We start from the raw sequence: 13,951 nt of genomic DNA on the forward strand, positions 1-13,951 counted from the left end.
GCAAGCGGACAGGCAGGCTCCTTGCAGGGCTTTTGAACAGTGTCCCCGAAGCAGAGGCTGTGGGGGCAGCTCAGATGGGCCACAGTGAAAGCCAGGAGTAGGAGGTGGCCATGGGCACAGAGTGCAAAATGCGGGTTCTAGCTGGCGCATCAGCTGGCCTTCAGACAGTGGGAGTTCTGCGAGGCCCGCTTCTCAAGAGAGGCCCTGCAGCCCGGCTGCCCCGCTTCTGCCACATTCCCACCGAAGGCTACTGTAAACCAGAGAGCTGGAGTGACCCTGTTCTAAAGCAGAGCAGGTAATGTCATTACTGTGCCTGCAGGCCTCCAGGGGTCCGGCTTCCGCAGAGAAGCAGAGTCCTCCCCCATCTCTAAGGGCCTCTCTTGAGTTTATCTCCATTGTCCCTCCCTAGCTGGCTCATGCTCAGAGACTTAGCACAGGCTATTCCCTCTGTCTGGAATGCCTTTCTCCCCCAAGACTCCTTCCTGCACCTTCCTTCAGGAATATGCACAAACACCATCTTCTCAGGGAGAAGGCTTTTCTGGCCACCCTGTCTAAAATCACAGCCTTCCCCACACCTCCTATCCCCTTCCCTTGTTTTATTTCCTTTGTTCTCTTATGTTTCTCTGCAGCACTTCTCACTGCCCCACATGCTATATATTTTTCTTACTTGTCTGGACTTTTGGCTCTCTATTTCCCAAAAATGTAAGCATTGTGAGGGAAGGGATTTGAGTTTGACTCACGGTGTCTCTCCTGCTCCTGGAATAGGGTTGGCATATAGCAGGTGCTCACTGAACGCATGTTGAGTGAAGGGTGGAATGGAACACGGGTTTTGGAGCTAGACTGACCTTGAAGTGTCAAGCCCCAGCTCCAGCTCTGTAACCTTAGAAAAATTGCTTAAAACTCAAGTGTTTCATTCTCTTCCATTGTAAAACAGGGACAAGAGTACTTAGTTGTGTGTGATTAAGTAATATAATTAATTCTTTTTTTAATGTTTATTTTTTTGAGAGAGAGAGAGCGCAAGCTGGGAAGGGGCAGAGAGAGAGAGAGGGAGGGAGACAGACACAGAATCTGAAGCAGGCTCCAGGCTCCGAGCTGTCAGCACAGAGCCTGACACGGGGCTTGAACTCATGAACTGAACTGTGAGATCATGACTGGAGCCAAAGTTGGATGCTAACAGACTGAGCCACTCAGGCACCTGTAATTAATCCTTAATTGATTAATTCACTCCAGAAAACATTCACCATTTCCTTTCTGTGGAGCGGCTGCTGTGCCAGGTGCTGGAGAAGCAGTGGTGAGCGGAAAAGGCTGTCCGGACAGCCTGGGAGGGTAACAGGCACAAGGCAGTTTGCAGCAGCAGGACTGCGGTGGCTCTAGGAACCAACCCCCCACCCCGCCCCCATGTCCCCAAGTGACAGTCCCCCCACCCCATCCCAGACATCTTGTGGAGCAGCTGCCCTGCTCACAATGACCACCTTCACTGCAGGGATGAACTCCAGCAACCAAGATTACATTTTGTGACCCATGCTCTGGACTCAAGCTAGGCCCCAAATACTGTGTTTTGGCATTTTAAAGATTTTTAAAAAAATGTTTGTAAGAGAGAGAGAGAGAGAGAGTGCAAGCACGTGCTAGCGTGCACTCAAGTGGGTGAGGGGCAGAGAGAGGGAGACACAGAATCTGAAGCAGGCTCCAGGCTCTGAGCTGTCAGCACAGAGCCCCATCCAGGGCCTGAACCCAGGAACCTCGAGATCATGACCTAAGACAAAGTCGGATGCTTAACGAACTGAGTCACCCAGGCGCCCCCCTTTTGGCATTTTAAAATCGAACTAGAGATTCCATTTCAGCTTCAGGGATTGCACTCATGAAATGCTGAAGTACCTTCCATGAGTTGAACTGGGGATGGAAAGTGGTCTGCAAAGAAGGGGGAAGGAGAAGAAGGGGTGGTCTAGTAGGCCGCGGTGCAAGTTTCTTTTGAGGCCTGACCATATGTCTGCCCTGAGATTCCCTAAGACTACCCCCCTTTCCTGCTCCCAGCCTGGTGATAAACTTTCCCTTGTGGCTTAAACTGGCTGGAGTTGGGTTTTGCTACTTGTAGCTAAAGAAGGGCATCCATAGGTTCTTCTGCTCAGAACTGGACTCTCCCAGTCCCACTTTCAATACATTACCTACATCAGTACACCCGGTGGTGCTAGGTGAGTCCTAGTCTACACCCAGCCAAATCCCACTGGAACAGCAGGTACACATTCTTGTACATGACTGGTCATTGTGGAGGATCCGGAATGTTAGTGCTTCCTGCTGCCCGGCACACAGCAGGGCCACTTCCTGGTACATCTGCTCCAGGCCCAGTTCAGCTCAGGGGAGTCGGCACGTCAGGTGTGCTCAAAGCGTAAGCGGCTCTTGACCCTCCAGTGGTCTAGAGGAGCTCACCCCAACAGAGCTCAGGGGGAAGGAACCCCACCCCTGGTCTGGATGTCCTTCCCTCTGACCTCTCCGAATCTGAAGTGCTGATTGCAAGGGAGTCTTACCTGGACACACACATATTCCCAGGCCCACCGGGGCCCCTCAGGCACCTCCTGGGAGCAGTTGTTGGCTAAGTTGTTGGCTTGCCATGCCTGGTGTAAAAAGCAGTGGGGAAGGTAGATGCTGCTGCTACAATCTCCTGGGAGGCAGGGTCCTGGGTGCCAGGAGGACAGGATGGCAAGGGGAGGCTTGCTTGGGGAGCTTACCCCGTCTGGCCACAGCTAATGCTAAGGGTCTAGAAGAAGGGCAGGGGAGCCAATGGGTGTCTGGGGCTCAGAGGCAGGAAGCTGCCCCAAAGCACCAGCTATCCCACTATAAACGAATGAGTCCCCAGCTTGACAATGGACCGCAAGCAGAAGAACAAGAGTGGAGTCCGTTGGCCAACACCTGGCCACTTGGGCAACCAGCTGGGTCCTGCAGGAAGATGTGACTGCCAGGCCCACTCTGTCAATGAGGGGGTCAATGGCTGTAGGGACCCTGCAAAGGGCGGGGCTCACCCATGGGGTGAGAACCTCCCACTGGGAATCAGGACAGTCTCTGATGCAGCAGCTACCCAGTCAGTGCCACCTGACACCGGGACATGGGAACGCACAGGACAGATATGGGAGGTAAACCAGTGTAGCTAAGCCCTGATAGCGACTTTTCCTTTTGTACCAGGAGAGCCAGACTTCTCCTTTGATCTCCAAGGCACCCACTTCACAGGAGACTATCTCAAAAAAACACATGGTCAGCCACTGTGGTTCTTTGTTTCAGAGATCTTGGTTGATTTTAATAACTGATGGTGGAGCCGCTTTCTCTGCCCCCTCCCTACCCTTTAAAGTCCCACTGTTATGTTTTAAATAGTGAGTCCACAAAACTCCAGGATCTCACCCTCAACCCCAATAAAGCAGAACCCCAGGCCTGTGTGATGGCTTTCTCTCTCCCTCCCTCCCCATGACCTTGCTGTGTGGCCCCAGGTGAGCTGTGTCATTTCCAGGTCCTATAAGTAATAAAGCTTTATTTCCTTCAAAGTTTCCTGAGGGTGGTGGCTGAAGGGCGGCTTGCAATCATAGTAAGTACCACAAGGTTGAGTCTAGTGACAACATCAGTCATTGATAGGCTGAGACCGGCAGAAAACAGCAAGACTGTACCTCTGGTTCCAAATTTGCCAGTAAGAGGCCATCCCCCTGCCCCCTGGGCAATTGAGGGAACCCCGTGGACCTGCTGGCCCAAGTGCCGGGCTCTGCTTGGATGGGGCTCTCCCTTCCCTTCTGCCTCCACCTCCTTCTCGGCTGCTGGGGCTTAGTTTGGGAGTCATCGGCTCCCTCTCCTTCTGGGTTAGACTTGCGGGGCATCGCACTCCACCACTTGGCCCAGGTATCTGGCGCTTCTCTAGAGCAGGCTTAAAGTGGATGGGACATGGGAGGTCACTGACAGCAGGCTGCGAGCCCGGCCCTGCTGCTTTTGATTTTCTCATCTGTAACCTAACCCATTTATTTTTATGTTTATTTTTGAGAGAGAGAGAGAGAGTGCAAGTGGGGGCAGGGCAGACAGGGAGGGAGACATAGAATCTGAAGCAGTCTCCAGGCTCTGAGCTGTCAGCACAGAGCCCGCGGCAGGGCTCAAACCCACAAACCCAAGATCATGACCTGAGCCAAAGTTGAAGTTGGACGCTGAACCGACTGAGCCACCCAGGCACTCCCCCTAAGGCCCATATTGAAGGTGAAATGTGAGGCCTTGATTCTAAGGCATTTTTTGGTTGAAAACTGTCATTCGAACGTTACTGCATCCAGCCACAGTGAATTTCCTTCTGGCCAAAGAGCAACCAGTTTTCTCTGCAGGTGCCTTCTTCCTGAATCTTCCTCCCTCTCCCTGTGCTGGGCGAACTCCCTCAGTCCTGAAGTCAGAAGAATTCACTTCTCAGGGGCACCTGGGTGGCTCAGTCGATTGAGTGTCCGACTTCAGCTCAGGTCATCATCTCATGGTTTGTAAGTTCAAGCTCTGCGCTGGGCTCTCTGCTGTTAACTCACAGATCCTCTGTCTCCCTCTCTGTCTCTGCCCCTCCCTGACTGGTTCTCTCTCTTTCTCTCAAAATAAATAGACTTAAAAAAAAATAAGAAGAATTCACATTTGTGCATCTCTGCTGCCACCATCTGGGTCCCAGAAGCTGTCCTATTATTCCTAGTTAGCTACCGTGTCCTCCCGACAGCCCCCTGCCTCCGCCGTCAGGACCCTGTATCAGCGCTCCACCTGCACTCCCAAGTGAGCCTTAAAAACACAGCCATGGAACTGAGCCCAGTAGGACAGGCAGCATCACACCATTAAATGCGTATGCTACACTGAGGGTTCTGAAGGCAAACAATATGGCACGTGTAATCTACATGGGGAAGGACCGACCAGGGACTGTCTTTCTGAGCAAGTGACATTTCAGCCACCATCTGAAGGATGAAGTTCACTGAGTGAGGTGTGGGGGTAAGAACATTTCAGGCAAAGAAAATAGTGTGCGGAATTACCTGGAGGCAAGGAAGAACTTGACCTTTTATAGGAACTGGAATGAGGCCAGTATGGCGAGAACTGGGAGTGGAGGGCAGTGGCTCTTAGAGGACTCTGGGCAGTGTCATGTCTGTAATGCACCTTCAAGACCCTGCAGCACCTAGCCCGCTGACCTCCCCGATCTCATTTCAAGTCAGTTTCTTCTGCAAAGGTAAAGCCAATATGCTAGTTCAGAATGAAGTCTGTGCCCCAGAGGAGCCCACCTGCCAGGCATGATAATGTAATGGACTGTTGTCTCTGTGGTTGAATCAATCAGAGGGTGCCTGAATTTCTTCCTATTCCCTGAGCCTGCTCTCCTAGAAGGCAGAGGACATGCTGGATACACAGTGGTCTGGAGAGGATGAGCTGCCCCTGCGACAGGGTGTGGGTTGGGGGTGAAGGTCGGGGAGTTGCTAAGGAAAGAGTCTCGTGTCGACTGCTTTGTGGCCTCTGCTGTGAGCCTTCCTTCTGATCTCCCCAGCCTCCAGGAGAGCCTTGCCGGGCATGATAGCTACGTCTCAGTTCTCACAGTGAACACTAACCCAAGAGCAGAGGCTGGAGCTGGGGTAAAGCAGACTGGGGAAGATGCGGAAATGTCTTGGAGACACCAGGTGTAAGGGAGCCAGCAGGGCCCAGCAGAGACCAGCGGCTTAAACATTTACTATTCGGATATCAGAAGGGTGTCTGGCTTCTGCAGGTGGGAGAAGACAAGGATATCTGGGTTATGTTCTTCTGCTCTTGAGTGCGTAAAAGCCACTTTTTCTGGTATGTGTGGCTGGGGTGCCTAGTACAGGGCCTAGGGGAGGTGGTATCGCACCCCCCTCACCCCCCATCAAATGGAGCAGTAGGTCAAGGCCCTGCAGAACAAGAATGACCAGTCCAGAGTGCATGGAGGTGAGAACTCTTTGTAAATAGAGCTCTGCCTACAGTCCTCACCACAAGGTCACAGAGGATGGAAGGCCTGGGGGAACTTTGCCACATTCATTATTTTACTGTTATCTTTGCACAGATGTGCAAATCCTCAGAAAATCTCACTATGCTTCATAAAGGAGAAGAAAATGTAGATGGCTTTGTCTGGTCCTGACTGGGCTGGCAGGGAGGAAGCCAGGTCAGAAGTGGCAGACAGCCCCATCCTGGGGGCCCGAGAGGACAGAGGGGCAGCAGGAATGCTAGGCTCAAGTCCAGGGTGATCTTTCCAGTGATAGGCAGCCCTGTGGCTGGACCGGGACAAGCAGTGATGGCTTGGATGAGCTGAGTGCACCGCCCCCACCCCCAACTTCCTCAGGGTCCTCTCTCCCTACCCCCTCCCTGACTTTCTGGCTAAGCAGAGAGTTGGACATGGTTGTGGGCAAACATCTTTATTCTGACCACGTCCCAAGTTGCCCAGGGCAGGAGACAGAGGCTGGGGAGGCCAGTGCTGCAGGGATTGCAGGCACAGCCCAGAGCTAGCGGGGCAACGGAGGCACAGGGCTTCTTCTGATGCAACTGCACATAGCTTACCAGAGGGGGTCACTTGGTCTCCACTTCTAAGTCCGCTTCTGACTCGAGGAGGGAAGGAAGCCGGATTCCAGTGAGAGGGTGGAGGCCTGGGATCTGCTCTTGCTCTTGGATCTGGTCTCGGAGGCGCTGGATTTCTAGGCGTTGCATTTCGATGATTCTCCCAGTTTCTTCTTGCTCATTCAGTCTCATGGTGGGAGCGATGCTGGGCATGGCCTCACTGGGCACTGGAAGGGACAGAGCAGGAGGAATATGGGCCTGTCACTGGACTGCCATGAGGCTTTTTTGAAACCAGTGTATCCCTCTTTCTCTTCCTGTCCCCTCAGGAACAGTTATGCACATCATTAAGGGACACTCAATCCCAGATACTAGGCATAGAGATGGGCCATTTCACCATCTAGCAGACATGGAGGAGTGAGAAGACACAGAATGCTGGGCAATATCTCAGCCCAGCCTGGCTCCTGAGTCCTCCAGTGGGCCCTGCTCACTCGCCTGCTCCCCACTCCCCAAGTAGTGTGGCGCTCTCCTGCTGACCTACGTTGGCTTCCAAGCCCCCAGTCCTCCTCACATAAAACCTCCATGCCAGGAGACAGACCTCTCTCTACCCATCCTGAGCTGGCCACTCACTCCTGCTCCTGACAACTCCCCCCACCTCCATCCTCCTGTCATGCTGCCATCATCTTGCATGATGCTGGCATCCGCAAGGGTCCGTGGCTCATCCCATTCCTTGGCCCCACAGGCTGAACTCTTAGCATTTGTGTGCTCTGGCCTCCATGCCATGTCAACGCCCATTCTGTGGCTTCCTCTCCCTCATCATGCCCAGGGCCCCACACTTTGGTGTCTCTACCTAGTAGCCCACAGACCATTACCACCCCCCTGACAGCCTTCTCCTTAAGATATCTGTTCTTTGACTGAATATAGATGTCTTCTTCCCGGACAGCTCCATTTTTTACCTACAAATTGGGCTCCTTTTAGATCCACTCCCTTTTCTATCCAGTTGGACCCACTGTGAGTTTCTTCTGCCATTTTCTTGACAGTACCCTCGATATTCTAGATGCCTTCTCCTTCTGCCCCATGTGCCCTGCACAGCCCAGACCTGGGATTACCCAGCCATCCAGTGTCTCCATTTACACCTGGCCTGTTGCGTGCTACTGAAAAAAGTAACATAGGAGATTTAAATTCTCCGTTTCCAACCCCGAACCAATTCTGGGGTCAAACTCTCAGTCAGCAAACTCTCACTGCCCCCACCTCCCCGCCCCACCACCTGCCACCCCAGGCTTTTGAACTTTGGCCTCTACTCTCATTCCTTGCCCTCATTCTTTAAATAAAATTATGGTCAAATATAACTTAAAATTTACCATCTTACCATTTTAATTAATTAATTAAAATTTTAGTTAACATACAATGCAATAGTGGTTTCAGGAGTAGAATTCAGTGATTCATCACTTACATACAACATGTAGTGCTTATCCTAACAAGTGCCCTTTTCAATACCTATCCCCCACCTAGCCCATCCCCCACCCACCTTCCTCCATCAACCCTCACTTAGTTCTCTATCCTTAAGAGTACCATTTTACCATTCTTAAGTACAGAGTTTAGCAGTGTTAAGTACATTTACATTGCTGTGCGGTATATCTCCAGGACTCTTGCAAGAACACTTATGCCAGCATTCTGCTATCTGTCTAAGAATCTGAACACTCTAGGAACCTCAGGTAAGTAGAATCACACAGTATGTCTTTTTTGTGTCTGGCTTATGTCACTTAGCATGGCGTCCCCCCGGGTTCATCTATGTTGCAGCATGTGTCCAATCCTTCCACTTGAAGGCTGAAAAATATTTTTTTGTATGTATATACCACATTTTGTTTATCCATTTATCTAGTGATGGATGCTGGGTTGCTCCCGCCTTTTGGCTACTGTGAATAATGTTGCTACAGACATGGGTATACAAATATCTCTTTGAGACCCTGCTCTCAGTTCTTTTGGGTATATACCCAGAAGTGGAATTTCTGGATCATCTGCTAATTCTACTTGTAATTTCTTGAGGAAGTGCCATACAGTGTGGCTGTACCATTTTATATCCCCACCAAGAGGGCTCTAAGGTTCCAGTTTCTCCAGATCCTCGCCTACACCTTTCTTTTTGTTTTGAGAGCAGGCATCCTAACGTATGTGAGGTGGTAGCTCATTGTGGTTTTGATTTCATTTCTCTGATGAACAGTGATGTTGAGCATCTTTTCATGTGCTTGTTTGCTGTTTATATATCTTCTTTGAAGAAGTGTCTCTTCAGGTCCTTTGCCCATTTTTTAATCTGGTTGTTTTGTTGTTGTTACTGTTGTGTTGTGGGCATTTGTTGCAAATTCTGGACATTAACTCCTTATCACATATAAGATTTGCAAATATTTTCTCCCATCCTACAGTTTGATGTACCTGAGTTTTCAATTCTTATGTAGTCTATTTTTGTTTTCTGTTGCCTGTGTATTGGTGTCATATCCCAGAAGTTATTGCCAAGTCCATCCTCTCCTCCGCTCTTTTTTTAAAAAGTTCATTTATTTATTTTGAGAGAGACAGAGAGAGCATGAGTGGGGGAGAAGCGGGGGGCGGGGGAGAATCCCAAGCAGGCTCCATGGTGTCAGCACAGAGCCTGACTTGGGGGTTCAAATTCACAAAACCGTGAGATCATGACCTGAACTGTAACTGAGAGTCAGATGCTTAACCAACTGAGCGACCCTGGTGCCCCCATCCTCTCCACTCTTAACAGATGACATTGCCACCTACTTCCCTGACAGACTGTGTCTCCAACTCCCTGACCACAGTCAAGCTTCTCTCGGCAGAAGAGGGGTCTCTTTCCTACCCACTGCCAACCTTTTCCCTGTACATCAGAAGTTAACACTAGAGAAGAACACGTGCTGGGAGCCAAGGAACAGGGCATTTCAAGGAGAACGTTGTCAGCAATAGCCAGTGGCCAGCCTCGCCTTACTTCTGATTGGTCTGATGATGGGGCTGGCATTCAGAGTGCTCCATGCATCCCTCGCGCTCTTCCTAAGAGAAGCCGAGGCCCTTCTCTGCTTGCCTTTGCTCCTTGACTCTTCTTTTGGGAATTTCTAGGCTCTTGATCTTTTAGTATTTCTTCTTGACACTTCATCCTCCTGCTGCTACTGGTTGCCCCTGATCACTGTCCTGTCAAGCTGTGGACTGGTCCTGAGAGCCCAGCACCTCTGGGAAGGTATAGCACACCCAAGCCTACAAGCCCATCTGTCTGTGTCACTTGCCTCTGCCTAGTTTCTGTTTGCCTCTCCACCTGCTCCCTCTTTCCTGGTTACCATGTGGTCTTTGGACTCAGCTTTATGCCCTCCCCATTGGCCTTTACACCCAGCTACTTACTCAGGTACCATCTTATCACCCATGGAGACCTGACCTGTGTTTGTGAGGCCACGGTCCTAGAGATACACACTAGACAGAGCCTGGAAATATGCCAGCACTTGGAATTTTCTTTACTGTGCCCTGTCACTGGCCACACCATCCTGTTTGCACCAGTGCTTCCTCAGGTGTTCTAAGGATCTTGGTGCAAATGGTAGCTTTGAGGTCCTCTAGGCTGTGCAATCACTGGATGAGGTCAGCGGACCTCAGAGGTTGGGAACTCGGATGTACTGCACATGTATAGGACAGCTTGGGGTTGACACAGCTGCTGGCTGGTGGCTGGCTGCCAGAAGCAACTGTCTCTGGAAACATGCCTGATCTGGGTGACACTGTCCCATGAATGTTTCTGGGAGTGCAGCTCTGCCTCTTGGGACAAGTTCACATGGAAGATGGTCCAGTGGGCCCAGTGTTGGGCTTCAGCCCTTGTTTCCACCTCTGTCCCCTTCCTTGGTCGGTGAGCATCTTGAGGGCATGGGCTGTGCTTTTCTTGTCTCTTCTCTTTACTGCCCCAATTCTCTTCCATCTCTTTGATAATGACCTGCCTGCTCATCAGAGTTTGTTTCAGTCTTACAGGGTCCTCCTTGGATGTCCTTCTTCCATGTGCTGTGGTGTGCAAGCCCTCCTGTCCTCCTCCGTGGCTGTGCCTCGTTAGTTCTCTCCTTGTGGCCCCTGCCCCCACCTTGTTCCTCACATCCCCCATGTCCTCTTAGTCTGCTTTGCTCTCACCCTGCCATCTACTGGAGCTGGGCAGTCTCCTCTCCACATCCTGCCCACTAGCTTCCTTTGGGAGATTAGGTTCTGATTTTAAATGATGGAAAAATAACAACGTGATTACTAATACATGTGCATTCATTTCTATCCTTTTATATGCATTTTATGTTTGTGTCACTTTTTCTTCCCATTTTTTGTCTTTTCAGAATTTAAGTTTCTTCCCCCCTTTACTGGTTTGGAAGATATACCCACTCTCTCTTTCTTTTTCAATAGTTATCCTAAAAAGTTCAACAAGCATATTCAATTCAAAAGAGTCCAAAGTAACTCAGTATCTTTACCTTCTTGCAAAACAATACAAGACTTAGAATGCTTTAGCTCTGAGCCCCTGGTTAAATGCTCAGTATTTTAGTTCTATTTTGGTATTTTAATCCATAATTTGGATACTGTTCATATTGTTTTATACAGTTGTTTAGGTTGTACACATTTGCTTGTCTTTTCTTCACCCATCGTTTCTTCTTGCATTCAGACTTCCCTCTGGAGTAATTTTTTTCCTGATACATATTCTTTAAAAGTTCCTTTAATGAGGTTTCATTGGTGATAAATTCTTTCAGTTTTTGTTTGTCAGAAATTTTTTTTCCTTGTGTTTCACTGGTTATATACCTCTAGGGGACAGTTATTACCACTTAGCACTTTGAACACACTATTTCACAACATCTACACAGTTCATATTGTTGTTGTTGGGAAGTCAGGCATCAGTTGAATTGTTAATCCTTTATATGCAATCTATCTGTATTCTGGCTGCTTATAACATCTCTGCCTTCGGTTTTTTGTAGTTCAGATACATACTTCTTTTTATTTATAGTGCTTGAGCTCCGTTGGGCTCCCTGGACCTGATGATTGGCAGCTTTCATCAATTCTGAAAAACCTCCAGCTATTCTTTATTATGTTGTTGCCTTTCCTCTTTCTTTCTTTCTCATACTTCAGTTGGACGTGAGTTGGGTTGTCCCATCCCAACTATACCTTTTGTCCTCTGAGCTTCAATCTGGGTCATTTCTTCATTCGTTTATAGATATATCTCCCTTCAGATATATCTAACCTATTGTTCAGTCTGACCATTGAGTCTAATTGCAACCTGCAGTTTTTATTTCTAGGAGTATTTTTGGTTCTTTTTTCAAATCTACCTAGCTGATTTTGGGAGACTCTTAATTTGTCTTATTTTCAAATTTTTAAAATTTCTTTAAACTTGTTAAATATCCTTAAATATCTTTATTTTACTCTGTTTGATACTTCTGTCATTTTTCACTCGTGGTGATTTATTTCCTCATGCATTTAGTGATTTTCGACTCTGAGATCACGTTCCTTGGAATGTTATCTATGAGAATTCTTTGACAACTGGGTTTAAATTGTATTCTTGTATAGAAAATTTGCATTTGCTTCAACTTGGGCCTTGGAGACACTATCAGTTAAATTAAATTTTCAGCCAAGGTTGCTTTGAGCAGCCTTGTAAATTATGTGTAAATTCTGGACTTAAACCTGCGTGAATATGGGCTTGTGTTTAGGAGTTCTCAGGGAGAGAACTTTCCTCTTGTTTTCCTTTTCCTTCATCTACAGCCAAGACTGACAGATACTAGTCTCACCTGTCTTCCTCTGTGCAGCAGGCTTCCCTTCTAGTTAGCCTATAGTTTCCCAATTCATTCTGTATTGATTTGACTCCATTTCTTCCTTTTCCTTCCTTCCTTCCTTCCTTTCCCTCTCTATATCCTCACCAACACTTGGAATTTTATGTTGTTGATGTTGTCATTTGATAATAGGCATCATAATGGGCATGAAGTAGTATTTCAAAGTGGTTTCAATTTGCATATTTCTAATAATTTGTAATGTTGAACATCTTTTCATGTGCTTATTAGATATTTATGTATTGTCTTTGGATAAACGTCTATTCAAGTCTTTTGCTCATTAAAAATATTTTTTTGGTTGTTGTTGAGTTGTAGTTCTTTATTCTAGATATCAGTCCTTTATCAGATATATGACTTGCAAATATTTTTCTCCTATTGTGTGGACTGCTTTTTCACTCTTGGTGATAGTGTTCTTTGATGAATGAAAAGTTTTACATTTTGATATAGTCCAATGTATTTACTTTTCCTTTTTGCCTGTGCTTTTGATATCATATTTAAAAAGTCATTGCCAAATTCAATGTGATAAAGCTTTTCTCCTACATTTCTTCTATGAATTTTATAGTTTTAGCTCTTACATTTAGGTTTTTGGTCCACTTTGAGTTACTTTTTGTATATGATGTAAGGTAAGGGTCCAACTTCATTTTTATGCACGTGGGTGTCCTGTTTTCCCAGCACCATTTGCTGAAAAGATTGTCCTTTACTCACTGAGTGGTCTTGGCATCCCTGATGAAAGTAATTTGACCATATATGTGAGGGTTTATTTCTGGGCTTTCTTCTCTATTCCGTTGGTCTGTAAGTCTGTCTTTATGCCAGTACCACACCGTTTTGATTACTATAGATTGCAGTAAGTTTTCAAATCAGGAAGTGTGAGCCTTCTAATTTTGTTCTTCCTTTCGAAAATGGTTTTGGCTGTTTGGGGTACCTTGAGGTTCCATATGAATTTTAGAATGGATTTTCTATTTCTGCAAGAAAAATCATTGAGGTGTTGATAGTGATTGTACTATCAGTAGATTGCTTTGGGTAGTACTGGCATTTTAACAATATTAAGTCTTCCAAACAGAAGGAGTTTTTCTATTTATTGGTGACTTAATTTTTTCAGCAATGTTTTATAGTTTTCAGTGTACAGGTCTTTTGCCTGTCTGGTTTTTATTCCTGGGTATTTTGTTCTTTTTGATATTAATATAAATGTAATTGCTTTCTTAATCTCCTTTTTGGATTGCTCATTGTTATGCAACAGATTTTTGTGTATTGATTTTGTATTCTGCAATTGGAATTTTTTATCTTTTGCATGAAACCTCCCCCTATTTTCTTTAGAAGCTTGAAGGATTTTTTCCTCTGTTCTTTGGTCTTTAAGAACTTCATGATGACGGGCCTGACCCATCTATTTTTTAGCCATTGTACTGGGTACTAGGTAGAGCTAACAGCTTCTTAAAGACTTCCTCCTTTTCGGTCCTACCTTTATCCCTACTTCCTGAGATATCTGCTTCTGCTAATTCCTGAGCCTCTGGGGGGCTCCGTGATGTACATTACGTTTCTTCTAGGTTCCCCACTTCTGGTCTAGGAGTCTGTGAAGTCAGTTACCACTCATCTGTTTTCCAGCTTTCAAAATTTTGTGCCTCTTTCCT

General features: G+C 47.4%; 1 protein-coding gene across 1 annotated transcript in view; it reads right to left on the reverse strand.

The window, feature by feature from the left end:
- Positions 1-6,370: 6,370 nt before the first annotated feature.
- The window catches only part of CFAP57 (cilia and flagella associated protein 57), a 66,006-nt gene continuing 58,425 nt past the window's right edge, over positions 6,371-13,951 (reverse strand). The window contains exon 23 of the mRNA XM_029948328.1: positions 6,371-6,752. Within this exon, the coding sequence (XP_029804188.1) occupies positions 6,538-6,752 (215 nt within the window). The 3' untranslated portion in view covers positions 6,371-6,537. The remainder of the gene's footprint in view (positions 6,753-13,951) is intronic.

The sequence above is a fragment of the Suricata suricatta genome, chromosome 8, assembly GCF_006229205.1.
Source record: "Suricata suricatta isolate VVHF042 chromosome 8, meerkat_22Aug2017_6uvM2_HiC, whole genome shotgun sequence".
Taxonomy (NCBI): Eukaryota; Metazoa; Chordata; class Mammalia; order Carnivora; family Herpestidae; genus Suricata; species Suricata suricatta.